At 44.3% G+C, this 26,559-nt stretch overlaps 1 protein-coding gene across 2 annotated transcripts in view; it reads left to right on the top strand.

Moving 5' to 3' along the window:
* The window catches only part of GALM (galactose mutarotase), a 55,873-nt gene extending 29,314 nt beyond the window's left edge, over window positions 1-26,559 (top strand). Inside the window, exons 5-7 of one of the 2 annotated variants that reach the window (XM_058551394.1) lie at window positions 22,721-22,862; window positions 24,553-24,727; window positions 26,074-26,559. In XM_058551394.1, the coding sequence (XP_058407377.1) occupies window positions 22,721-22,862; window positions 24,553-24,727; window positions 26,074-26,199 (443 nt within the window). In that variant the 3' untranslated portion in view covers window positions 26,200-26,559. Of the gene's footprint in view, window positions 1-22,720; window positions 22,863-24,552; window positions 24,728-25,354 lie in introns of both variants that reach the window. The other variant, XM_058551395.1, reaches the window with a different exon arrangement.

The raw sequence follows: 26,559 nt of genomic DNA, 5'->3' as shown, positions 1-26,559 counted from the left end.
TAACATCCATGCTAATCCTCCTCTTTTTGCTGAGGAAGACCGGCCCTGAGCTAACATCTATTGCCAGTCCTCCTCCTTTTTCTCCCCAAAGCCCCAGTAGATAGTTGTATGTCATAGCTGCACATCCTTCTAGTTGCTGTATGTGGGATGCTGCCTCAGCATGGCTGGACAAGTGGTGCATCGGTGCTCGCCAGGGATCCGAACCCCGGGCCGCTAGTAGCGGAGTGCGCGCACTTAACCGCTAAGCCACCGGGCAGGCCCCACCTGTGTCTTAACGGCATTTACAGCACATAGCTTTTTTTTTTCTTTTAATTTTGCTGCTCTTTATTTGCAGTAGTAGATCAGGAATTAAGAAAGCAAAAATGAATGCCTTGACTAGGTCTTTTGCCTCTTAAAGTAACAGTAAAATCCCATCTTCTTTTCCTTGAGAAAAGATAACTTTTATTTTTATATAAATTTGCCCAATCCATTGTCTCCCCAGCCCATCTGTGTTCATTTGCTGTTCTTGCTGCTCTCCTTTTTTAAAGCTCCTTCTAAAATTACATGAAAGCAACCCCATTTTGACAAAATTAGAATTCTGTTGGGAAAGGCTTACTACAAAGGCTGTGGAGAGAGGCCCAGCAAGACCTTTCTATTTTATTTCAACCTCTCTGGGTTCAACCTACAATTCAGTGAATTTTATAATTACTTCCCTAGGGCAGGTCTAACACTCTGCCCTGGAGAACTAACAAATTCCAAAGTAGTCTCCTGGTTCAAAGACGGTGCAAATGAAGACTGTTTTGATTCTACATGTTTTAATCTTTCTGGATCTTACAGAAAATTCCTTTAGACTTTATATAATTCTAAAACATTGGACATAATATTAGTTTTAACCCTCCATCAATATGCTTCCTCTTTCCTTTTCATCCCACCTCCCCTCCACCCAATATCTTTAGTCATCAGGTCCTGCTTTTTTTTAATAAGACTTTTTTTAGAGAAGTTTTAGATTCACAGCAAAATTGAGCTGAAAGTACAGAGACTTCCCATATACCCACCTGCCCCCACACATACCCAGCCTCCCCCTTATCAATCTCCCCCACCAGAGTGGTGCATCTGTTACAACTGATGAACCTACACTAACACATCGTTTTCATCCAACGTTCACAGTTTACCTTAGGGTTCGCTCTTGGTGTTGTACATTCTGTGGGTTTGGACAAATGTATAATGACATGTGTCCGTCATTATGGTATCACACAGAGTATTTTCACTGCCCTAAAAAGCCTCTGAACATAATATTAGTTTCAACCATCCATCACTATGCTTCCTCTTTCCTTTTCAGTCTTCCTCCTCCCCCAATATTGTTAGTCATCAGGTCCTGCTGATTTTTTTTTTTTGTGAGGAGATCAGCCCTGTGCTAACATCTGCCAATCCTCCTCTTTTTTTGCTGAGGAAGACTGGCCCTGGGCTAACATCCATGCCCATCTTCCTTCACTTTATATGGGACGCCGCCACAGCACGGCTTGCCAAGCAGTGCGTCGGTGCGTGCCCAGGATCCGAACCAGCGAACCCCGGGCTGCCACAGCGGAGCGTGCGCACTTAACCGCTTGCGCCACCGGGCCGGCCCCATCCTGCTGATTTTTAAGTCCTAAGAATTTCTCAAATCTGTCTTCTGAATATATATTACTGATTATATGGCTCCATCTCCATCAGCACTGTCCTGGTTTAGGCTCTCTTTTCCTGTCTACATCAGGGCCTGGCTTCTATTATGAGCTTCATAAATTGAGATCAGTGAATGAACAAATGAATCTGGACAATAGCTCTCTAACTGAGAAAAACAATCTGTTTAGAATATATCCTCCATGCAACTACAACATACAACTATCTACTGGGGCTTTGGGGAGAAAAAGGGAAAAAAAAGGAGGAGGATTGGCAATAGATGTTAGCTCAGGGCCGGTCTTTCTCAGCAAAAAGAGGAAGATTGGCATGGATGTTAGCTCAGGGCTGATCTTCCTCACACACACACACACACACAAAAATTGAATATATCCTCCATCTGGTTACTAAAGTTATCTATCTAAAAGGCAAATCTTACTTTGATACTCTCTAGCCTAAAAGACCTTTTAGATGGCTCCCAGGCCAGACACCAGCTGTCTCCCAGACCCTTCTCCACCGTGCCTCACTCACCCCACCCTGTTTCAGTATCTTCCTCCTACCTTCTTTGCTGCCTAAACCCCTACTCTTGCTTTAAGGCTCATACTTTCTCCTTAGAAATCTTTCCCCCACTTCCTGGAAACAATAGATTCTGTGTTGCTCCAGAGTTTTTCTAATGACATAAGCTGTTCAGAGCTCATCATGTGCCCAGACTTCCTTATCTTCCCCTCCATAAGTCTACCTCAGATGATCTATCAGGATTTAGTTACAGATCTCAGTAGGGATCTAGAAGGGAGCTTCAGGCTTGGTCTCTTTGGCTTGAAGCTAGAAAACTAATCTATGCTCAACACAAAAATGAAACCAAATAACAGCCAATCTGTACATGCTAGGAACAGCTATGCCTTCCTTTCCCCCACAGTCAGTCTCTCTCCACTCTTCTCTCTTTACATTTGTTTTAAACATAGTTTATTAAAGCAATACTGTGTGATAACTGGGATTCAGAAAACCTGGATGCACGTCTCATTTCTGCTGCCCACCAGCTATCCCTCAAGTCATCCATGAAAACTCTCTGGGCCTCATAACCTGATCTGTAAAATCTTACTAGATGGCGGTTACATTAGTTGAACTCTGAGGTCCTGTCAATTTCTAACAGTAATTCAAAGACCACACGGAACCTCCAGCTCAGAAATTCTTAACCAGGCTCCGTACTTGTACATCCGGGAAGACGATGAAAGAACTTCAAGGGATTCTTGAGCCCCTGAAATTCTGTGTAAAACCCTGTGTAAGTTGGTCACATCATCTTGGTCCACAGAGGGGTTTTCTGGTCTTCTTTCCTCTCAAGGTAATGGTAGTTTATGGTTGCCCTATTATGTATTATTACACATAGCGATAGTCATCGTTTTTGAGAAAAGCACTAGTGTGTTTTCCTTTTTGTAATCTTCAGGGTGGTTTTTAATTTTTTTTTTTTTTTGCTATTTCACCACTATTAAATTCCCTGAAGGGGGCTAGAAGGCTAGCTAGAGGAGGAAGATGGCACACCAAGAAGACAAGTAACTTCTTCAAGGTTCTACCCGGGGGAGCAACAGCAGGCAGGACGCTGGGTCAGATGGCCAGCTTTTCTGTTTCTGCTTGATCAGATGAATGAAATTGCCTTCCAACATCCACCAGCCCTTGTGCAATCAGGATTCCAGGCCTGGCCATCAATCTGTAGCGTGTGGGAGCAGGTAGGCATGCTGCGGCCTCACTGTAGATAGAAAGCCAGAGCACGGTGTTCTGGTTGTCACCCTCAGCTCTACAGTTCTGGAGACGAGCCCCTCCAGGTCCAGCTCTGCCCCTCAAGTTTCCTCTTTTCCCCATTCTCCATCACCAGCTGATATCAAGTAGCTACTATGTGTCAGGTACTATGCCAGCCCTGGGGAAGCAATGTCAAGCAAAATAGATACTCTCTGCCTGCATGAAGAACATACAGCCAGGTACATAGCACAGGTCCTGTCCTTGAAGAAATAAGGCTACAGGTAAGAAAGTACTTGAATAAGACTAAAACAGGCGAAACTCGTGATACTGGATCTTACGGAATGTTATTTACCCTTAGAGCTGTTTCTTCTATGACAGGCCCTCCTAGACAGTGGTTCAAGGAAGTTCAATACAGAAACTCCAAGGACCTCTCCTGGTAGCAATGATACTCTCCAAGGGGGTGCATTATTGAATCTCTATCCATAAAGTGGCCCCAAGAACAGTTTTATGAGGCTCCAGATAACTCCCAAAGCTACTCATGTTCCCTGCTAGAAAACATCACTGCTATGAGATTGGCAAACATGAGCCAGCATGGTGGAAATTTGGCATGAAGAAAGCTCAGAAATTAGCACTTGGCCAGGCATTGTGTAATTCCTATGAAAATTTCAGACTAACATGAAGTAAATTTGTCAGAAGGGGAGTTATTTGCTAGAGCTCTGACTACCACCCTTGGAGAGCTGATGGTTTAACACCCATCCCTCCTCCACCCTGGGTCTGGACAGAGTCTGGCTCTAGTTCATACCTGGTGCACAACAATCCTTAGAGGTCACCCCATTCTGAAGGGGCTGAGACGTAACTGTGGGCTTTGCACCATGGACCTGAGGCTGACTCAAGTGAGTTCCCAAGCAGACTTGCATTCAGTTCAGCTAACATTTACGGAGTGCCTAGTGATTGCTACATGCTGCCTGAGGCACTGGCCATAGAAAGATGATCGAACACTATCTCTACCCTTGAGAAGCTCACAGGGAGTGGAGAGTCTAATGCGGTCAGGGCAGTGGCAGAGATAACGCCCATGGGGCTGAGGGAGCATAGAGAAGAGGGTAGGAGGAGGTTTTCTCAAGATCATCCTGAGTTGCGAGAGGCTTCTTAGTGTCTGTGAGGATCTAGCAACAAGGAGAGTGAGAATATTAAAGCATAGAATGTGGGAGCGGGGGTGAGGTGTTAAGCCAAAAAGCTAAAGAGGCAGTTGGGCAGGGTGGGGGCTAGGGTGAGGCAAGAGAGGTGTGGCACCCAGGGTGCAAAATGTAAGGCAGCACTCACTCTCGGGGTCATGCACTTGCAGGGTCAGCACCTGAGAGTGTCTCAAATTTTGCACCGTAGGTCCTTGCTTGCCTCACCCTGCTCCCAGCCTTGCAGTCGAGTATAGTCATGATGGGCCTTCTGTGCCATCTTAAGGAGCTAGGACTTTATCTTCAAATCATGGAGGGCTTTGAAGTGTTTTATGCCCGGGTACTGACCTACCAAGATTGGCATTTTAGAACTCTCACCCCAGCAACTGTCAGGGCTGAGGCTTGACTGGAGACAGAAACCAGTTAAGAGGCTATTTTAATAGTCCAAGCAAGAGATGAGGAGAACATAAACTAGAGGGCAGATGGAAGAAATGTGGTCTTATTATATTTAAGAGTTAAAAATCAGGAGGCCTGAACTGAATGCCGTAGGCGAGGAAGCAGGAAGACTGTGTGATGACTCCTAGGTTTCTAGGGCAGCTCCTGAGCAGTAGAAATGGAGATATTAAGTGAGCAGTGAATAGAGGAGGAGGAGGAGCTGGCGTGGGGGCAGGATGGGGGACGGGACAGGACGAGGGGGGCAAGCTGGGGAAGCTACGGGTTTGATCTCGGAAATTTGAAGCTAAGGTGCCTGTGGGGCATCCAGGTGCTGTCCAGCAAGCAGTTGGACAGACGGGTACAATGTTAGAAGAGAAATGAGAGCGAGAGATATAAATCAGCATGTAGTTGGTAGATTAAGCCATGCGATTTCCCAGGGAGGAACCTTAGATTCAGAAGAGCAGTGGTCTGGGCTGGCCCCATGGCTTAGCGGTTGGGTGTGCGCGATCCGCTGCTGGCGGCCCGGGTTCGGATCCTGGGCGCGCACCGACGCACCGCTTCTCCGGCCATGCTGAGGCTGCGTCCCACATAGAGCAACTAGAAGGATGTGCAACTATGACATACAACTATCTACTGGGGCTTTGGGGGAGAAAAAAAAAAAAAGGAGGAGGATTGGCAATAGATGTTAGCTCAGAGCCGGTCTTCCTCAGTGAACAGAGGAGGATTAGCATGGATGTTAGCTCAGGGCTGATCTTCCTCACAGAAACAAACAAACAAACCGAAAAAAACAAAAAAAAGAAGAGCAGTGGCCTGAGGACTGAACCCAGAGGAACCCGAGGATACAACCACCAATATTTAAGGTGCAAGAAAGGCTTGCACTCAGCCTGGCCCCGTGGCATAGCGGTTAAGTGCGCACGCTCCGCTGCTGGCGGCCCAGGTTCGCATCCGGGGTGCGCAGCAATGCACCGCTTGTCAGGCCATGCTGTGGTGGCGTCCCACATAAAGTGAAGGAAGATGGGCACAGATGTTAGCCCAGGGCCAGTCTTCTTCAGCAAAAAGAGGAGGATTGGCATGGATGTTAGCTCAGGGCTGATCTTCCTCACCAAAAAAAAAAGGCTTTCTTGCACTAAAGGTACCAAGGAGATGGTCAGAGGTAGGAGGCAAAGAAAGGAGAAAGCTAACCGGAAGTCTTAGAGTGACCAATAGCGTCAGTACTCCAGAAAAGTGAAGGTGGGGAGACCTGGGAAGAGTGCATGGCTGTAGTGGCTGTTACTACTGACCTCATCTCACAAGAGTAGTGTGCTAGAAGCCCGACTGTGACAGTTGGAGGAGTAATTGGAAGTGTGGAGAGAGGAGTAGAGGCCAATGAGTGGTTCCCAACTAAGGCAACTTTCTTGAATACAGAATCCTGGGCCCACTCCAGAGATTCTGATTCATTTACTTTAGCATAGGACTAGGGAGTCTGTATATCTAAAAGCCACTTAAGTGAGCTAATGGAAGCCACTGGTGTTGAATCTGCTTTCAAAAAGCCATGAAAGGGCCGCCCCGTGGCTTAGCGGTTAAGTGTGTGCGCTCCGCTACTGGCGGCCCAGGTTCGGATCCCGGGCGCACACCGACGCACCGCTTCTCTGGCCATGCTGAGGCTGCGTCCCAGATACAGCAACTAGAAGGATGTGCAACTATGACATACAACTATCTACTGGGGCTTTGGGGGAAAAAAAAAAAAAGGAGGAGGATTGGCAATAGATGTTAGCTCAGAGCCGGTCTTCCTCAGCAAAAAGAGGAAGATTAGCACGGATGTTAGCTCAGGGCTGATCTTCCTCACCAAAAAAAAAAAAAAAGCCATGAAAGGAAGAAGAGAGGGCGCCTGCATGAGGTGGAGATACAGGGTCAAGGAAAAGGTTTTTTAGCAGGAGAGGACAAGTAAATGTTTGTCAAAGGATGCCGAGAATCCAGGTGAGGATCAAGACCATGAATTTTTGGTGGCCTCAGTTGGTGCGTCTGGGAGTTTTCTGTGGTTTCTCTCAGCAGCATGGTGTCAGGGGCAAAGAAGGGCAGATTATGGGATGGCCCAAAGTTGAGATTTTGTCAGGTAGGAGAGGCAGGAGGACAGAGTATAAGGCAAGTCAATAAGGGTGTTACTAACCAAGTGGCTCAGATCATAGACAATGGATCCAGGCAAGTAGTGAAGGATGTGAGGGACTTGACGAACGCATGGGAGGGGGCCCTGAAGACCAGGGGAATGTGGCGGTGCTCAGGTGGAGAGCAGGTTTATGGAGAAGGCTGGGAGGCTGCAGACAGTGATTAACTGAAGGGTGAACTTTCTACTGGCGGCAAATCCTCAGACGCCATCTTGATGAGAGTCTAGGATGGAAAAATTCTCTGCATGGAAATGCCTCACCTGGGCCCCACTGTGAATTGCCTTCTCACCTGAAAACAACACGTAGCTGGGGTTAGCATTTTGTGCTTTAGATGTCATGGGATATCCAGAAGCAATACCCTCCCCCATTGCAAGTCAAAGTAAAATCAGAAGATACTCAGTGGAAAGAAAAAAAACAGCAGTAGAATAAAGCCACAAACCCAAAGCATCGGCAGAGGAAAGGGAAAAACCTGCAGCAGAGACAAGCTTTGAGGTTGTGTGATGTATGAAAATTTATAGACATGTTACCTTAAAAAAAAATCCCAAGGTGCTTTACTCGCCAACCACTGGAATGAAGTCAAAATTCCCACCCAAGGTGTTACTTCTAATTATCATTCTCTTTATGTTGTTTCCTAAAATAATAAGAGGCATTCTAGAGATGATTTACCAAGATGGTTTAATTAGGTGTCAGATGAGTACCTGTGCCCACGATCCCCATTACCGCTGGCTTCCTTATGCAAATTCGACTGACTGTTTTGAACCTGACTAGATAAAGAAACAGGCATAATTGGAGCAGCTGGGCTGGAAGCGCAGCCGGGCCGTCCCCATGGAGACCAGACTCCAGTGCCAGGGTGCCCTTGCTACTGCCCCAGGTTCCTCCTCAGACTTTTTTCTGAGATGAATGCACAGCACATCTGAGCCTGGGTCTCCCTTAGATGATCTCCACTTCAGTGCCTTTCACCTTTAATGTGCACGCAGATCTCCTGGGGAACTTGTTAATATGGAGGTTCTGACTCAGTTGGTCTGGGGTGGAGCCTCTGGGTCCACGTGTCTAACAAGCCCCCGGTGATGCTGGTGCTGATGGTCCTGGCTCCATGCTTTGAGTAGCTATTGAAAAGCCTCTAGAAAGCTCCATCTAGCCTCAAGTGACCTTTGTTGCTTTTTCCCTATTTTGACATCTGTTTCTCCCCATTTGCTCCGCTCCCCAACAGCCTTGTGTCCCCCTCCTGCCCCCTTAGCTACCTTTATTCCCCTTCCCACTCCAACACTTCACACTCCTGACTCTGGGCCTCTCTTATCAACAGCCATTCTCTACAGGTCATTCTGCAAAGAGCTGCTCTCAGCCAATGGCTCCCTAGATAAGACAAACTAAAAATTTGATTTAAAAAAAAGAGAGGAGAGAAATAACCAGAAATCACAGTGTGTCCCTAAAGGGAACAACCTGCTTCCTTAAGTTTGTCACAGGGACCAATGGACCCAGAGCCCTGGAATGTCACAGTTGGAAAGGACCTTATCTTCTCCAACCACCACCCCGTCCAGTATTTGAACCCTGGAACTGTGGGCTCTGCTGGCATTCAGGTGCCTCAAGGACGGGATGTTCACTGTCCATCCTAGGCTAGCACATCAGGAAGGCTTCCTGATGCTGAGCTGAAATCCAGCTACCTAGAGCTGACCCCCACTTGGCCTAGTTCTTGGGTCCCTATGGAGCAGGCTCAAGGTTTAGAAGACAGCTGTCATGTCACCCCTGAGTCATTCCTTCTTCAGGCAGAATATCCCCAGGTCATCAGCTGTTCTTCTTACACTGTGAGTTGGCCATTCTGGTCATTCTCCTCTGATCCTGCTTCTCTTGTCTTCAGGCCCCTCCGTCTGTGATGCCCGCACTGCAAAATGTAACAGAAAACTGTCACCACCTCATTACACTCTTTACAGGACTCCTGTTGAACTTACTACCAACCACATCCTTAAAGTCATTTTCACACATGCTGTGGCTCAGCTACATCTCCCTATTGGTAATAGTTGTAGTAATCAGACTTAACATTTATGAGAATTAGTATAACATAATGCTTAAGAACACAGGCTCTGGAACCAGACTGCCTGGGTATGACACACTCTACGAAGAGCCATCTAATTGTTAGCTACCACCATCATGATCATCATCATCATCATCACTGTGCTAAGCACTTGCCTGTATTAACTGTTTTAATCCTCATGACAGCTTCATGGGGTAGGGTTATAGTATCCCAATTTTACACGTGAGGAAATGGAACCTCAAAAGATTATGTTTTGTGCCTAGGATTAGAGTTACAGTCTAAACCTAGGCAGCATCCTTTGGTTTTTTGGTTTTTGGTTTTTTTGGACACAAGTGCAGGACCATGTCTGTTGCTGTTATTCATAAATTTCATCTTGTAATCAGTGCTTTACCCGACTTGGCACTGTCTTTTGGATTCCTGGTTCTGTCTTCCCAAGTGAATCTGCATCCGAGCGTCAGGCTGCCTGTCCTAGTTTGAGAAGAATACCTTCTATATCTTCATCTAGATATCCACAGATCTGAGGCCACTTGACAACTCCCTACAGATCTGCTCACTGAAGCCCAGATGCTCTGTCTCCCGAAGCTCCCTGAGCCATCAGCCTTGTAACCCAGTCAGAGAAGCCAAGGGGGTGGCCTGGGAATGATCTGTATTTGAATATATCTGTATTTGGCTCCTGGTGAGCATCCTTCCTCCTCCCTTTCAGGGCTCCATTCCAGAATTCTTCCCAGGACAGACAGCAGCTCCTAAATTTGTAGTTTGTGAAACTGACCCTTTGGGGTCTGCATAACACACATCCCAGAGAGGATAAGGACCACATCCTGCAGATAGTGAGATCTAGGAGGCTGGCCCTGCATTTCAAGGCTCCCTGCCTCCGACTCCACTAGTACAAACACAAGATTTCCATGTGCTGACTAAACACAGGAGGCTGAGCAACCGTGGTAGGGCCAATATTTCTGTGTAGGAGGAGCCTGGGGCAGCAGTCTCATTAGAAGGGAGACTGGGGCGTGCTTTGAAACTTAGATCGTATGTTTATTTGGGGCTATTTGCAGCAAGGGGGAGCACTCATGGAGATCAGAGGAGCTAAATCCCCCACATAAAGCCATTTCTTGGCACTGCCACTGTGCTAACTGACCGGCAAGGCTGGGCTGATCTCTCCCCTCTCTCTTTTACTGGTTCTCTTCTCTGTCCCTGGGCCATTAACATAATCTAACTATGTTCAGTTACCATCCTTTTCATGGTGTCGGGATGTCAACCACCTGTCTACCATGAGCCTGGGCTCTCTAATCATGCCATTGTCACTGGAGCCTGCCTGAGCTGCTGTGAGGCAGCAAAACAAGCATGCAGGAAAATTCTTCTGCCTCAACATGTTCCCCTTTTGAAATCATCAAGCAAACCCTGAACACTATCTCTCTGTGTGGTCAGGCAGAAGACACTCTCCCTCTCACGCTAGAGCAGTTAGCCGCCATTGGCAGACTGAGCCCAGTGGGTCCAGGAAGATTTGGGGAAGGCAGTCTTGGTTCTCACGGATCAACATCTAGCCCTAGCAATGCACCTGCTATTGAGCAGTGGGCGCCTCAGGGTGCCATGAAAACTGATGGGGGCAGGTGAGGGAGCTCCAGCCAGAAATGGAAAATGCCTCTGACCTTTGTGAAGTGAGTCTGTGGTATGACCTTGAATGGCTGTTTAAAAGGGCTGATTTTGACACCTTATCATCAGGAAAACACAGTACATAAGGGCATGGACTCAAACCCTGACTGCTTAGATTTAAATCGTTAGCAACCCTGTGCTCTTGGACAATTTATGTAACCTCTGAAGACCTCATCTGTAGAGTGGAGATAATGATTGGACCTACCTCATTGGTTCTAAAGATTAAATGAGATAATACATGTAAAGTGCTCAGAACAGTTCCTGGCATTTAGTAAGAGCTTTGTAAGTATTGACTATGATTATTACCATTATCATCATCATCATTGCCACCATTTACTGAGTGTTTAATATGTATCAGACACTAAGTGAGGCACATACATGCATTAGTTCATTGAACTACCCTTTGAAATAGGTGTTATGCTTCAGTTGAAGAAATGGACATTTGGAGAGGTCAAGTAACTTGCACAAAGTTAAACAGGTAAGTAACTGGTGGAATCAAGATTTGGAGCCAAGTTTCCCTAACAAGTCTATGCTGTTATTGCCCTCAGCTACTGTCCGTAGTAACGGCTATATCACTGAGTACTTCCTACGGACTGGGTAGGGTGCAGAGCACCTTACATGCCTTATCTTGTTTACTTTTCATAATCTCATGAGGTCGATACTCTTGTTATCTCCATTTTACAAATGAGGAAAGCAAGGTTCACAGAAGCTAAGCAACCTTCACAAGTTTTTACAGCAAAGAAAGCCAGGATTTAAATCCAGGCCTGCCTGACTCTGAAATTCATTCTAATATCTATTGAGTTTGACTGCCAAACAGGTGAGCAGGACGCCCCTGGGAGGCTGATAACAGTAATCGGTGATCACAACGCCTGATATCCACTGCAACCCAGGGGACACCGTTTGCCAGCCAGCCCCATTTTCTGAGCTATCATTAGCGGGAATTCCCACTTTCTCTAATGCTTCATTTTCCTGCAATTTCTGAAAGCTGTTGGTTTGCTCAGATTAAGACAAGCTTCTGTGCCTTTCACATGTTAGTTTGTTGTACGAGCTGCAAGAATATGGAGGAATCATAGACAGTCCAGAAGGAGGCCCTGATGGATTATGCAGAGCCTTTGCTGCATTGCTATAGGAGGAATCTGCCAGTAGATTCCCACATCGCATTTCTTGACCAAACACCCGAGGTTATGTGACCGTAACATTCCAAATGTGCATGTCAGTACCAGGTCACGAGAGGGCCACTTGTTTGGTGATGAGTAGCAGTATAGGCAGAACATATTCACCAGCCTGTAGATCAGAGATTCCTAACCAGGCATGCATGGCTGGGCTTCAGAGGTTCTAGGAACATTCTGTATGTGTGTATGCATTTTCCGGGAGAGAGAGCCCATAACTTTTATAATATTCTCAAAGGAGTCCCTGACTCAAAAACCAGTTTAAAAACCATTGTTCTAGATTTAAAAATCACTAAGAGAGGAAGCTTCAAAAAACAAAACAAAACAAAAACGCTGAATCCTTTTTTAATGAAAATGGCAATGTCCCCTGAAGGCATGAATGCACCTTCCTTTTGCATTAATGATTTACACTATAGTGAGTAATTGTTCTCTGAATTTCTGGAGTGTGCGTGTGTGTGTGTGTGTGTGTGTGTGTGTGTGTGTAAGTGTGTGTAACAGGGAGAGAGCGAGAGCACTAACTATGTGCCAGGTACTGGCCTAGAGATAGGACCTCCTTTGTAGCATTCTCTCAATTACCTCACAATATCTGTATCAGGTAGATACCAATTTTAGCTCCATGTTAAATGGGGAAATTGAATCTTACGAAGGCATGGAAACTTGCCCAAGATCAGTTAGTCTAACTCCTAAGATGTCTTACACAGATTTGTAAATCAAAATATAGGACAAATCATAGAAAATAATTTTCAAGTAACATACTTAATATTTTTTAAGTATTTCTGTTTCAAGAGAGAAAAAATTATCAGAGAAAATTTCTTCCCACCCTCCCCAAATTTTTCTAGAAAGTCTATGTCAGATTTTCTTTTCCTTTTTTTTTCTTTTCTCTTTTCTCAAAATAATTTTTGTTATAAACAGGACTTACCTGTGCTGAGGACTGTCTGGTGGGACTATGATTTTATTCATGCACTCCTGTTATTGGGTTATGTGGTGACGAGATAGAAGGGGACCTGCCAGGAAGGAAGCAGCTAAAAATGAACGCAGATGGAGATCCAGCGACTCTTGCAGTGACCATCTGTTCATCTTCTCAGAGTCAGGCACTAGGGCCACCAGGCAGAGGAAACAGCTATTTAAGTTGATGGGAAATTAAAAGCATTGAATTAAAATTCACCCCAGGTGAATTTTCTCAGTCAGACACTGAGAGCATGTTCATGCCCAGATGTTACAATAAACCATCTCACTGTAGTCAAGCGTTTGATCAGAAGTTCACAAGGACTCATTCACCTTCTACTCCATTTCTTAAATCTTTTGCCCAAAAAATTAAGTCACAGCTAGAAGCCATAGATATGTGTAATATAAATGCGTCTTGCCTATACCCCAAATACAACTTTACAGGTGGTGGGAGTCCATTCCTGTGCTTGTTCTGTCCTGTGCCTTGTCCAGTTAGCCAATCCCGACTCATCCTTCAAGATGAGGCTCATGTCACCACCTCTGGAAAACCTTTCCTGACCCCCATGGCTGCATTAGGTGCTGCTTCTCCCTGCTCCACCAGAGCCTTTTGAATGCCACCTCACTGAATTTGTCACACTCTCCTGTAAGTTTTTATTTTTTTGTCAGTCTCTTTCACCAGATTCTAGGCTCCTGAGGTCAGTTTAATGCCCGATTCATAAAAGATGCTGAAAAAACATGCTGAAAAATGAGTGAACTAACAAATTTGAATTTGTTTTTCCCCATCCAAAAGTAATTGCAAGGCTTAGTATTCATAAGGTAGAATCATGCAAAGGCACTTCTATGTAAAAAAACGGGAGAAGGGCACATTAACCTTCTGTCAAGACTTGTGCCAAGTCAAGTGCCAAGAGGTGAAAACATCCTAAGGCAGTATACTAGTTATCTATTGCTATGCAATAAATTACTCCAACACTTCATTTATTATCTCTCATTGTTTCTGTGGTTAGGAATTTAGACAGGGCATATCTGGTCTGTGCATATGATGTCTAGGGCCTCTGCTGGAGGATTAGAGCAGGGGCTGAAATCATTGGAAGTCTCATTCACTTGCATGACTGGCATTTGATGCTGGCTATTGGTTGGGGGCCTAGCTGGGGCTGTCAGCCAGAACACGCCACACATGGCCTTTGGATGTGACTTGAGGTTCCTTACAATATGGTGGCTGGGTTCCAAGGGCAAATGTCCTGAGAGAGGGCCAGGCCAAAGCCACTTTGTATTTATAACCTGGCCTCAGAAATCACACAGCATCACTTGTGCCACATTCTGTTGGTTGAGGCAGTTACAAAGATCCATCCAGGTTTAAGGAAGGGAACAAAGACTGCCTCTCAGTGAAAGTGTGTCAACAGCACATTGTATGTAGAGCCTGTGGGATGGGATACATACTGGTGTGGCCATCTTTGAAAAATGCAATCTACCACAAGCTGTCATGGGGAAAAGGCCAAATTCGGCATAATCGAATATGTATAAGAATCCTTTATGTGAGATAAGAGAGATGAATCAAGGCAGATGGATTTCACGAAGACAGTGAGTTTTTCGTCTACTGCCAGAGGGCAGGTAATTATAACTCTGTCAGGAATGCAAATAGAAAGAGGAAGATTTAACGCCTTGTGACAGAATCTGGAATGTCAGAGAGTCCTGTTGCCAATTATCAGGTCTACATCATCTTCTTGCAAGAATGAGGCAGCTGTAGTTGCCAGAGTGACACTCACATGATCCTCTTTGTTGAGGTCATCTACAGACTTCACCTCATTCCTAGCCCACTGTCACTCCTGTCATAATTTTTATTTCATTGTCCGTGTTGATGATACCTTGACCTCTCAGGTTCTTGACATCCTCTCTTCCAATGATCTTGTCCTCCACACTTCTTAGCTACTCACTCCTATGGTCATTGGGTGATACCCTTGACTTTGTCATTACCTCTTACTGCAGCCTTCTATGATCACTTTTTAAGATGCCTATTTCAGCTCCAATAACTCTTCAATGCCACAAGAACCTATAGTCCCTGATCCTACCACCCTTTCACTGTCCCTCACCTCCTCATGACCTCACTCCTCCCCCAACTTAGATCAGAGTCCATCAATAGAATCACCCCTTTTGCATATGCTTTCAGTTCACTTGCCCCTCTCCTTCTTTGTATTATCCTAACAAAACCCAACCCTGATTAATCCCAACCCCTACACCCTCCACAGCTGCCACTGAGCTACTGGTCTTACTCTAAATTCATGACAGTAAACTCAAGCGGGTCCTTACTGGTGCCTGCAGTCAGACTGTCCCTGAAATGGAGAAGCGGAAATGCTGCCTGAAGCCTCTTCGCTGCCCCAGAGCTGTAACCCCACATCTTTGGGTCAGAGCCCACCATCTGCCAGGCATTGCTGCTCAGATCTTAATGCACACCCAGCCAACATTCAGGAGAATAAGAAACCCTCTTCAGAAAACAGCTTCTCTCTGCTGATACCCCAGCTTTCTGGTGGCTTCAAAACCAAAGTCTGGTGCTGTGACATCCTCTCTGAGGGCACCCTTTCCATTTCCGCTTCATTTTCTGTACACTCAGCGCTGCTGAGAGAGCTCATCTGACATTTCCTTCTATTAGCACCAAAGCACGAACTCACATATGCAGATAAACCAAAATTACAACTGCACATTCATTTTCCAAATTCTTAGAAAAATCAAGAACACCTGGGGGGTTAGGGGTAGAAGGGGCTGTAACCAAGTCACTCCAGGGTGAGGTGGAAAGTGCCTGAGTAGAGGCCTGGAGACTTTGACACTATGGAGATGTGTCACCTCAGGCAAGTCCCTTTAGCTGTCTGGGTCCCAACCTCAACATCTGCAAAGTAAGGGGATTGGATGAGGTAATTCCTAAAGTCCTTTCTAGATCTTTCATGCTGACTCTGTCACAGGATGCTATAACATTCACAGTTGCCCCTGTTTTCTCTGCCTCTACTTCATTCATTCACCAGTTTTTAATTGAGTAAAGGCTCTGCTTCATGCCCAGAGGGGACAAACAGAAATAGGACACAATCGCTGGCCTCCCGGAGCTCATACTCCTTACAAAGAGCTTGATATAATCCTATAATTATGCCATAATGTGATGAACGTTTGGGGGAAGGTAGGTTCAAAGTGCGACCGGAACAAAGTAGAAGAGGGGATTAGTTCTAGCTGTGGAGATTACAGTCCTTCACAGAGAAAATGGCGTTAGAGAGTAAGTTTTCTTAAATGATCCACTGGACTTTGCCAGAGTGTGATGACGGTAGGGGGCACAGAAAAGACATTCCAGTTATGACAAAGGGCCCAAAGTCATGGTGAACGTAGGGGACAAATTCCAAGTTTTCCACATGCCTGACCATTAGGCACATGCGGGAGTACATCAGGGCGTGAGGCTGGACAAGATAGACTGCACGCTTCTCTCTTTCTGTCTTCTCATTTAGCAAAAATCTCATTTTAGAATTATCCCAAGTTTCTAATTTTTAAGTCAGAGCCTCTCTGCCATTCTTGAGGTCTTACCCTCTCTGGGCTCTGCTTTGTGTTGTACATGTTATCTTGAAATTTGGCCCTTTTATTTATGCTATCCTCCTGAAAATGTTCAAGCATATTGTTTATCAAATATTTCCATGTAATGTGTAAGGCAGCAAATAATAGCAGCTTCGTTTTACAGAGAGAAAAGCTAAAGTAAACACTGATTTGTAGATTGCTCAACAGACCTGAAACATGCTCTGGATCCTTCCTTCATGAAAATTCCATGACTTTTCTTTTTTCCTTAAAGTCAAGAGAAATAAGTAATCTTGACTGACCTGGGCAATCACATTGGGACTGTCGTAAGGGTTAGATTTTGAGTCAAGTATGGCTTTAAGGAAGAACTAAATATTGTGAACACCATATAAGGTTAGGGAAGAAAGCATAACATAGGTTACCACTCAGAGCATAGGTTGGTAAGATTAAAATCTTCTTGTGCCCATGAGAACAGCTGCTTCTTTTTCCCAGTCTAATGGTTTCATAAAGAAACATTGTTGCCTTTTTTAAAGTTGATGTGAGCCAGAGGTGGTTGGTCACCCAGACTTCACAGGACAGTAGCACCCAGGTGGGTCACTACCATCCAAGATTTGCCCTTTGGCTTTAGAGATCCAAAAAGTTCAACTATTAATTCTCCCAGAAGTGATCGGGGTTTAGAGGACTGACTCAGAATGCAGATGAGGTGGATGTTTATAAAGCAAGCTCTTTATATTGTGTCTCTAGCACCATCTACTGGGAAACAAAGGGCCTTTATTAGAAGACTTAAGTTGAAAGTGTCAGAAACTCAGGAAGGAGAAAAGGGGAGGAAGGAAGAGCTCAGCAGTTTCTGCCTAAGAAACAGAGAATTAAGTATACTGCACTGAAGTTACTTAGATAGAGATGTAACCGCCAAAACAAAAACACAAACTTTCTAACTTATCAGAAATACACACACAAACACAGACCATATAGTAAAGGTTTTTTTTAAAAAAAGCAACAACTAGAATTCATAAACACAGAAAGCATACCATAAAATATAATGACAGAACTAAGAACATTTGGAACATATATGTCATACTAATGCCATAAAAGACCCCATAAAAGACCCCTATTAAACAAAATCTCTCAGATTGAATCACAGAGCAAAACCCAACAGAATGCTTCGTACAAACCAAGTGACTCAGAAAGTTTGAAAATATGAGAATTCAAAAGCAACAAGCAAATGAAAGCCAATTAGCAGGAGGTCTCCTTTTTTTTTTTTTTTTTGCTGAGGAAGATTCACACTGAGCTAATATCTGTTGCCAATCTTCCTCTTTTTTTTTGGCTTGAGGAAGATTAGCTCTGAGCTAACATCTGTGCCAGTCTTCCTCTATGTTGTATGTGGGTTGCTGCCACAGCAGGGCTGACAAGTGGTGTAGGTCCGTGCCAGGGATCCGAACCCGCAAACTCGGGTTACTGAAGTGGAGCACACCAAACTTAACCACTAGGCCATGGGGCCGGCCCCAGGAGGTCTCAATTTTAACATCAGTAAAGGCTGATTTCGGGACAGAACGTATTGAATTACAGAAAGGAAGACACTTTATAATGATAAAGGATGCAATTCATAATGGAGGTTCACAAAAAAAAATGACCATATCTAAGACCATAAAGAAAACCTCAGGCAGTTTCACAAAATATAAGTAATACAGCCAATATTGACTAGAAATGTTTTAACTCTCAGTAATTCTTGGATCCAAAAGGATTCCTCAAAACTAGGAATATCTAGAAAATAACTAAATAATATAATTATATTCTATATAATGGGAATATATACATAATATATATTGGAATATATAATAAATGGAAATATTGTAATTACATATAATGGAAACTCCTACGTATCATATAAATTATTGTTCAGAAGAAAATTTTAGCACTAAATACTTATATTAATCAAAAAAAGTGAAAATAAATGAATTAGGCATCTAATGCAAGATATCTGAAAAAGAATAACAAAATAAACCCAAGACAACAGAAGAAAAATTAATAAAAATAAAAGCAGAAATTATGATTTTGAAAAGAGGAGCCAAGGTAGTATTAATAAATAAATCCAAGAGCTGCTTCATTGGAGGAAAAAAAAAAACCCAGTAAAATAGATAAAGCATTAGCTAACCTGTTAAATACACAAAATTAGAAATGAGCATAGGCAAATAACCACAGACAGATGAAATTGAAGGGATCATAAATTATTTCTTTCCTTGACTCTCTACAAATAAATATGAGAGTAATATAGATGAAATGGATAATTTTCTAGGAAAATAAAAATGTTTGCAATTGTGACCTCCAAAAAGAAATTTTAAATAGGTTATCATAGAAAAAATAGAGAAAAATATGAGCACATATAGAGTTGTCTAATGAAATACCTAGGAATAAATTTAGCAACAACCTTCAAGATAAATTGAATGAAAAGGTCAAGGTGGAAACAGGCCACATATTTGTGTGTGTGTGGGGGGGTGTGCATTCAGATCCTTGGCTATCCTTGTAATATTTCTGGAAGGGTGCATGAGAAACCAGTAGCAGTGGTTTCTGCTGTTAAAGGAAACTGATCTGTGGGGAACAAGGCTGAGAGAAATTCTTTTCACTATATAGTATTTCATACCTTTTATCTTTGTTACTTTTTAAATTCATTACATGTGCAAATATTACCTATTCAAAAATTCTTTTGTGTAAAAGTAGAACCAAGGCAAAGGAAATAGATGCTTTTAAAGGCTGTTGTCAAAAAGAATGTTACTTAATTTTTCCTGAAGCTGACTCTAGTAAATGAGAAGGATTCTTTTGTGTGCTTCCCAAATTTTCGTGGTTTAACAGTAGACACAGGACTCTAGGATGAGATTGGCCAGGCCTCAGTGTCTCCTTCAAGTGCTCTGGACCCCAGGCACTCTCGAAGCTCTGTCTGAACTCAGAGACCCCAGTCCTCACGTGCCAGAAAGACTGACTGCAATTCTGAACAAGCAGCTCTTGACTTGAAGAAAAGGATGACCTCTTTCACCCAAAGATAGGACATTCTTGTTTCCTCTTAGGTTTTAGGAACCCACAAAAGCAGAATCAGGGCCGGCCCCGTGGCTTAGCGGTTAAGTGGGCGTGCTTCTGCTACTGGCAGCCCGGGTTCGGATCCTGGGCGCACACCGACACACCGCTTCTCCGGCTACACTGTGGCCGCGTCCCACATACAGCAACTAGAAGGATGTGCAACTATGACATACGACTATCTACTGGGGCTTTGGGGAAAAAAGGAGGAGGATTGGCAATAGATGTTAGCTCAGAGCCGGTCTTCCTCAGCAAAAAGAGGAGGATTAGCATGGATGTTAGCTCAGGGCTGATCTTCCTCGCCAAAAAAAAAAAAAAAAAAAAACTAAGTAAATTAAAAAAAAAAAAGTAGAACCAAATGCTTTACATGGCTAAAAGTCAGTTCTCCTTTCACTTATTAAATTCTTTTAATGGTAAAGTACAAGTTCCTGATTTTTCTTAGCCTCCTAAAATTTCAGCCCCACTTTGCATGCTGTTATTTCTCCCCTAAAAAGAGTAGAAACCAAGTTCCTAAAACATTTCCATCTGACCTCATGAAAAGAAAAAGCAATTCTCACCATAAAAGTGTATGTTAACTACCTAACGTTTGTATTTACCTTTAAAATATATGATATGGTTCTGGAACAGTAAGAAAACTTTTAAAGGGACTAAACTGTATCATCGTGTAAGGTTCTGAAAGAGTCCCTTTCCTTTTTTCCCCTCAAGAAAGAATAGCCAGAGTGTTCCCGCCTGCTACAGGGGAACCTGGGAGTCTTTGTAGTTGGTGCAAGATCTCGGAACAGGGGGCTCTTCACTCCTAGGTGGCCCATACGTTTAGGTGGGTCGAGGTGCTCCCCTGCTCTCATCTGTTCCTGGGGTTTTCCAACTAAACTGCTCAGAGCCTGCACTGGCTTCATTGTGGCTTTTATATATGTGTATTTTATATTGTATGTATATATTATTTTGTGGATGTGTGTGGATGTGTGTGTGTGTGGATGTGTGTGTGTGTGTGTGTATTGAGCTTCCTCCAAAGATTCCCTCTGAAATAAAGAATTCTGCAGGAAGGGGATGGAGGTTGAAAGTCAGTGATTTAGTCCAACTTCTTCATTGTACTGATGAAAAACCCAGGCTCAGAGAAGTGATCTAACCTTACTTAATCTCTTTCTTTCCTCATATGAGGCATTCTGCCCTACTACACGCACACATACACACACACACACATTCACCCTATCACCTTGTGCTCAAGCTGTGTTTCCTCCACATTGAATATTCCTCAACCTTCCTCACCCATTCAACCTAATAGGATCTCACCTCAAGCCTCAGCTTAATCACTATAATTTCATCCATGAAATCTCCCCAGTATGCCACATCTAAGCCAACCCAGTCACACTCCTGTCTTCTTTCTTACAGCTATGCCTCTACTGGAGCATTCTTCACACTCTATGATTATGAGCTATTTATATGTCTGCTCCCTTCTCCAGACTTCCAGCAGCTTAAGAAGGCAGGTTCCATGTCTCATTCATCTATGTAGCGTCCCTGCCCATCAGAATACCTGGCATATAGTAGATGTTTAATTAAAGTGTTGATGGAGAAAAAGAGTGACTGAGAGAATGGCTCCTAGTCCATTGCTCTGGCTCTGACACAGTGCTATAAAGTAACAAGTTTGCTCTGTGGGCTTCCTTATGTTATCTGGCCTTTCTTAACTGAGCTAAATTCAAAATTTTTGTGTACCCGGTTTGAAATGGCTCGGCCTAGCATCTAGGGAAGAACAGACCTGAAAGTTAGGAAGAGAACGAAAGGTGACAAAGCAAAATGACACTATTTTCAGAAGAATGTAAAACCCATATTACAGCCTGTTGGCAAACATATGTAGAGGACTGTCTGTTGAGAAATTCTCTCTCTCTTGGATCTTCAGTTGAAATGACTCACAAAATAATCCTGATTCCTCTTTTTTCACCCTCAAAGCTCGGATTACTTGTTCAGTGGTTTTAGTAGAGCAGAGGATGTGGCAAACTATTACAGATTTTATCAACTCTAAGATGCCATCAATTGTAAACTCTACCCTTATTTTACATACCTTGAAGGAAAAAAACCTCTGCCAGTTAGACCATGACACGCTTTCAGAGATTTTAAAATACAAAAATGAGTGTCTTAAATTGATGAAATATGATATATATCAATATCATAGGTTATTGTTTGATGATATCAAGTTATGTGGGTCTCAGTTTCCTCATCTGTTACATGAGTAGTTTGGACCAGATGAGCTCTGAGAACCTTTCTGGCCCCAACACCCTTGAGTTCTGCAACACCACGAAGGAATGTTCTTAACTGAGCATTGGTTGTGTGATGACCAACAAGACAGGGCTCCTGTCCAGTTTCCTCTGTGCTTTGCCCATTAAGAGTTGAGCGTCCCCACAGTGCAGTATCCTCCCTCATGACTGACCACCCACCCACATCATTGTGAAGAGGCTTCAGGATGATAAGAACAAATGTGCAGCTCTTAGAACTTGAGGAATCTGGCTTACACACAGGAGGGAGGCAGTGCTTGCCGACTACAACTTCTCCAGGAATCAATCACTCCTGGAGACACAAAGCTTTCATTCAAAGGATTGAATCTAAAATCGGCAAATAGTAGAGTGCCCATACATCCCAGTTTGCCCTGGACTGTCCCAGTTAACTCATTTGTCCCAGTATTGTTATTAATAGTGCCCGCTACAGTTTAGAGTGTGTCTACAGGCTGATCAGGGAAGTGATTGGGGAAAGGTGGTTGCCAGTGTCTCTTTGGCTAATAATGACCCCAAATGGTTTGAGAATCACTAATCTCAGGGACATTTTTAGTGTCTGGTTAGCCACTGCCAGGTGCTAATGCTTGGTTATGAACCCTGGGATGTTTCAGCACTAAAGCAAGAAATGTCAACAAGGTGATTGACTCAATGGTTAGGACAACCATCACCCTTTGTCCAACTTAGCCCTTAATGGAAATTATGGGTTTCCTTGATTTTTGTACTTTTTTCACACTTGAATGATTCTGAATGTTATAGCTACTGCATTTTGCAATCAGTAGCATCTTACAATTAAGGAAATCCAATAATTCATTCTCCTTCTTAGGATCTGGGCTCCTATCTCCCTTCCAAATTGAAATGAAGGCTGAGAGGGTAGAACCAGTGGGTCTTTAGGATACTTATATAAAGATTTGATTTGGGCATTTATCACCCTTTTTTCTGTCTCTTCCACCAGGAGAAGTTGCTCCAGTGCAAGGAACTGCGTTTGACCTGAGGAAGCCAGTGGAGCTTGGAAAACACCTGCAGAAGTTCCACATCAATGGCTTTGACCACAATTTCTGTCTGAAGGGATCTAAAGAAAAGCATTTTTGTGCCCGGTAGGTACTTTTCACTTACTGCCTCTACAGGGAAGAAGAGATATCAATTCCTATTTGAGGAGCTTCTCCTCTGGCCATGTGAATACCATTTACTATGCCACAGGGATCAATACCACGTCCTATGTCTTCAAAGCTCGTATCCCACAGGTGAACTCTGTAGAATTTCTCTCCCCTCTCGCACCATGCCATTATTCCTCTGTCCCTACGTGGCACTGCATCTCTCTTTGCTCCCTCTCTCCCCATCTCTGCCTGCTCTTTAAGACCTCCGTTGTTTTTAGAAACCCTAATTCCTCCTGACTGAAGTCACTCCTGCCTTCCTTGACCTTCCAGAGCCCTTTGTACTTCTCAGTTGGTGATTGATGCCCTGCCTACTTCCGTGGAAAGTCGGAGGCTGCGCTTCTCTCACAGCGCCCACCACCTCCAGCCTGTCTGACAGGCGTTCGTGTGCAGTCTCTCTCCTTCTCACTGAATTCCGAGTTCCTCATGCCATCTCATCCTTGTGTATCTCTACCTCTACCCTAACACCCAATATCATGCTTTGCACTAGCAAATAATCCATAAATGTTTGTAGAATGAACGGATTTTAAATAAAGCAGAGAAAATGATTCAAACTCTAATAGAAACAGAACTTGAAAAGCCTTCTCTCCCTCAGAGCCCCAGCACCACCGCCCCAGCTGTGATCCTCCAGCTGGAGCCCGCTTTTCTCCTCTGCCTATGATTCACATTTCTCTCCCTGGTGCCCCACCAGAGGGGACCCCCCTGCCTTCTCTCCACTATCAAATCCTAGCCCTCCTCTTCCCAAACATCTTTCCCTAAACCTCTTGGTTGACTATACACTGTGGGGATGTTTTATCTCTTGGTAAGACTATAAGACCCAGGTCTTTCTTTATCTATATTCCTTTGACACCAAGTACAGGACCAGGTAGGTACTCTCACCTCTGTAGAGGCCCAGTTTTTTTAAAAAAAAGAAAGAAATGGTGAATGTAGCAGAAGCCCACAGCAGATCTGTTCTAGGAGATCTGATTAAAGAGCAAAGCCTACTCTATCCCCAGAGATGGGGGCAGTTTTATTTAGAAAAGCATCTCTTCTCATTCAAAAGACATAATAGCTGGTTGTTTCACCAGGCCAAGCAGAGAGCTCCAACTTTTTTTTGTGTGTGTGTGAGGAAGATCAGCCCTGAGCTAGCATCCATGCAAATCCTCCTCTTTTTGCTGAGGAAGACTGGCCCTGGGCTAACATCTGTGCGTATCTTCCTCCACTTTATATGGGACACCGCCACAGCATGGCCTGACAAGCGGTGTGTCAGTGCGCGCCCGGGATCCAAACCCGGGCCGCCAGCGGCAGAGCGCACGCACTTAACTGCTACGCCATGGGGCCGGCCCCATGCTCCAACTCTTTATGAGAAAGAATCCTAGCCCGTCCACTCTGGGGTGAGTCTGGTTTGCTCTTCCCCAAGGAGGCCAAGATCAGAGTGAGAAGTTGCTATTGAGGATCCTCATAACCACCTGCTCATGCCTCACCTATGAGGCTGTGAGAATTTCCCATCATGCTCTTCCTTTGTCTCCTCCATATGTCTTGTCCATGCTCTGTGGCTGGGTCTGATTCTTGTCTCAAAGCTGCTTCCCAGCTTCCACCTGTCCCTGCCTGCTTTTCTGCCCTGGACTTACATGTGGTTTGGCTTTATCCCCAGGGTCCGTCATGCTGGAAGTGGGCGGGTACTGGAAGTATACACCACCCAGCCTGGGGTCCAGTTTTACACGGGCAACTTCCTGGATGGCACACTGAAGGGCAAGAGTGGAGCAGTCTATCCCAAGCACTCCGGTTTCTGCCTCGAGACCCAGAACTGGCCTGATGCAGTCAATCAGGTAAAGCCACAAGCCGGCCTGTCAGAGTGGTGTTGTGTCCAAGGTCACATTGTATTCAGAGGTCACAACACTCAAGTCAGGTCTGTGTGATTCAAAAGTCTGTATGTGTTCTCTTCTCTAAGTCATGATACACCCAGGAAACACCAAGTTACTAACATGGCATTTACATATAAAAATCTCATATTTTGTACCTTCAAAGCCTTTATTCAGTTTAATATTTCTCCTTATCAATACTTACTCATTTTCTGCAACCACACTTTTAAGATGATCCTCCATATCTTCTCTTCCTATTTGCTTCCTCATAACTTTCTTTTCTAGCTATTGCCTAGAGTAATCTCCTCAAAGCGCCAGGCCCTAAGACGCTTGCAGCTTGCACCGGAATGTAAATCAACACACTGCTTCCTTCACCAAGAAAGTTTTGCTATGACAAACTGTGCTTAGTGATGCAGTGGATTTTCATTCTGGCTCAAGTTCTTTATCTCATTGCAAACCCAAAATAAACAGTTTTTTTACATTGGCAACTAGTTCACAGAGCTGATCTAAAGACCAGTCCAGAGCCACTGTGAATTGTTAAGGGGGCACCCCTGGGCTGGCAAGGTGTAACCTGTGTTGTTTTCCCCTTCACAGCCCCACTTCCCTTCTGTGCTGCTGAGGCCTGGGGAGGAGTATGACCACACCACTTGGGTTAAGTTTTCTGTGGCTTAAGGAAGTGTAAAGAAACGACCTGCTCCAGGGCCAGGCTGGGAGGCTCTACAGCAGCCTGTCTCCTGTCCAGAAATGAGATGAAGATTTAGAGGCTTTAAAAGTGATCCTATGAATTAAAATCGTACAAATGGTAGCTGTCATGATAATCAATCTGAATAGTGACTTCCTTTTCCAGTGACTGGCTCCAGGCTGGATCTAATCACCAGCTCTGTTTTTATTCTCTGTGTAGTTAAGAGGACCCAGCCACCAATGTCATCATCTAAGCCCTGACCCTAGCCCAGTGGTATCTGGGCCCCTGGGGTTGTGTTGGCTCCACCTCTCCACCTGCCTCTTTCTTTTCTACTTTTCACACTCCTTTCTTTGATCCCACTCTCATTCCTTTTCTTTTTCCTCCTCCTCTACCTCAAACCACTTAGCCCTTGTGTAACACTTTGGAGTTTTTAAAGGTCACATTACCCCATTCAACATGCTGGCAATGGACCTCTCTGCCTTGACAAGGCAGTAGATGATTGAGAAGTGAGGGAGCTGAGGCTTAGAGAGGGTAAATGACACACCTAAAGGCACACTGCTAGGAAAAATTTTAGCCAGGACTTGAGGTTAGGTCATGCGAATTCAAGTCCCCTTCTTTGCTTCCACTTCAGTCTGCCAGAGCATTCCTCGAGTCGCTGATGGGCAAAGGAGGGTCTCACCTTTACTCTGCTAGAGCCAGCCTTTCTTCCCAGATTGATTTTTATAAGAAGCATCGGTCGAAGTTTAACTGTCTCTGAGCCTTAGAGGTGGAGTGACTTAAAGTGCAAGATCAAAATATCCAGAAAGAATCTATAATTTTGATTCTCTGCCTTTGGGATTGGGATTTGAGAAAGCCCAACCAGCCAAAGCGTGGGAAGAAAGGAAGCCATTGGAAGCAGGAGCTGTGTTAGTGTGAGGAGAGGGCCTTACCTGAGGATTGCACATCCCACGCAGAGCAATGTTGTGTTATATAACTGAGGCTGGGGCTCCCTCCTTTCTTGAACAATTTCTTGAATCATTGGTGGTGGGTTTGGGTTGGTGGTTTTTAAAGTAATGTTTCTTATACTATTATATACTAGCAATCAGTTGAAATAAAACCAAAATCTGCACCTTCAGAA

This window comes from Diceros bicornis, chromosome 12 (genome assembly GCF_020826845.1).
Source record: "Diceros bicornis minor isolate mBicDic1 chromosome 12, mDicBic1.mat.cur, whole genome shotgun sequence".
In the NCBI taxonomy this organism is placed as follows: Eukaryota; Metazoa; Chordata; class Mammalia; order Perissodactyla; family Rhinocerotidae; genus Diceros; species Diceros bicornis.
Note: the sequence above shows the minus strand (reverse complement) of the source record. Positions and strands in the feature narration are given on the sequence as shown.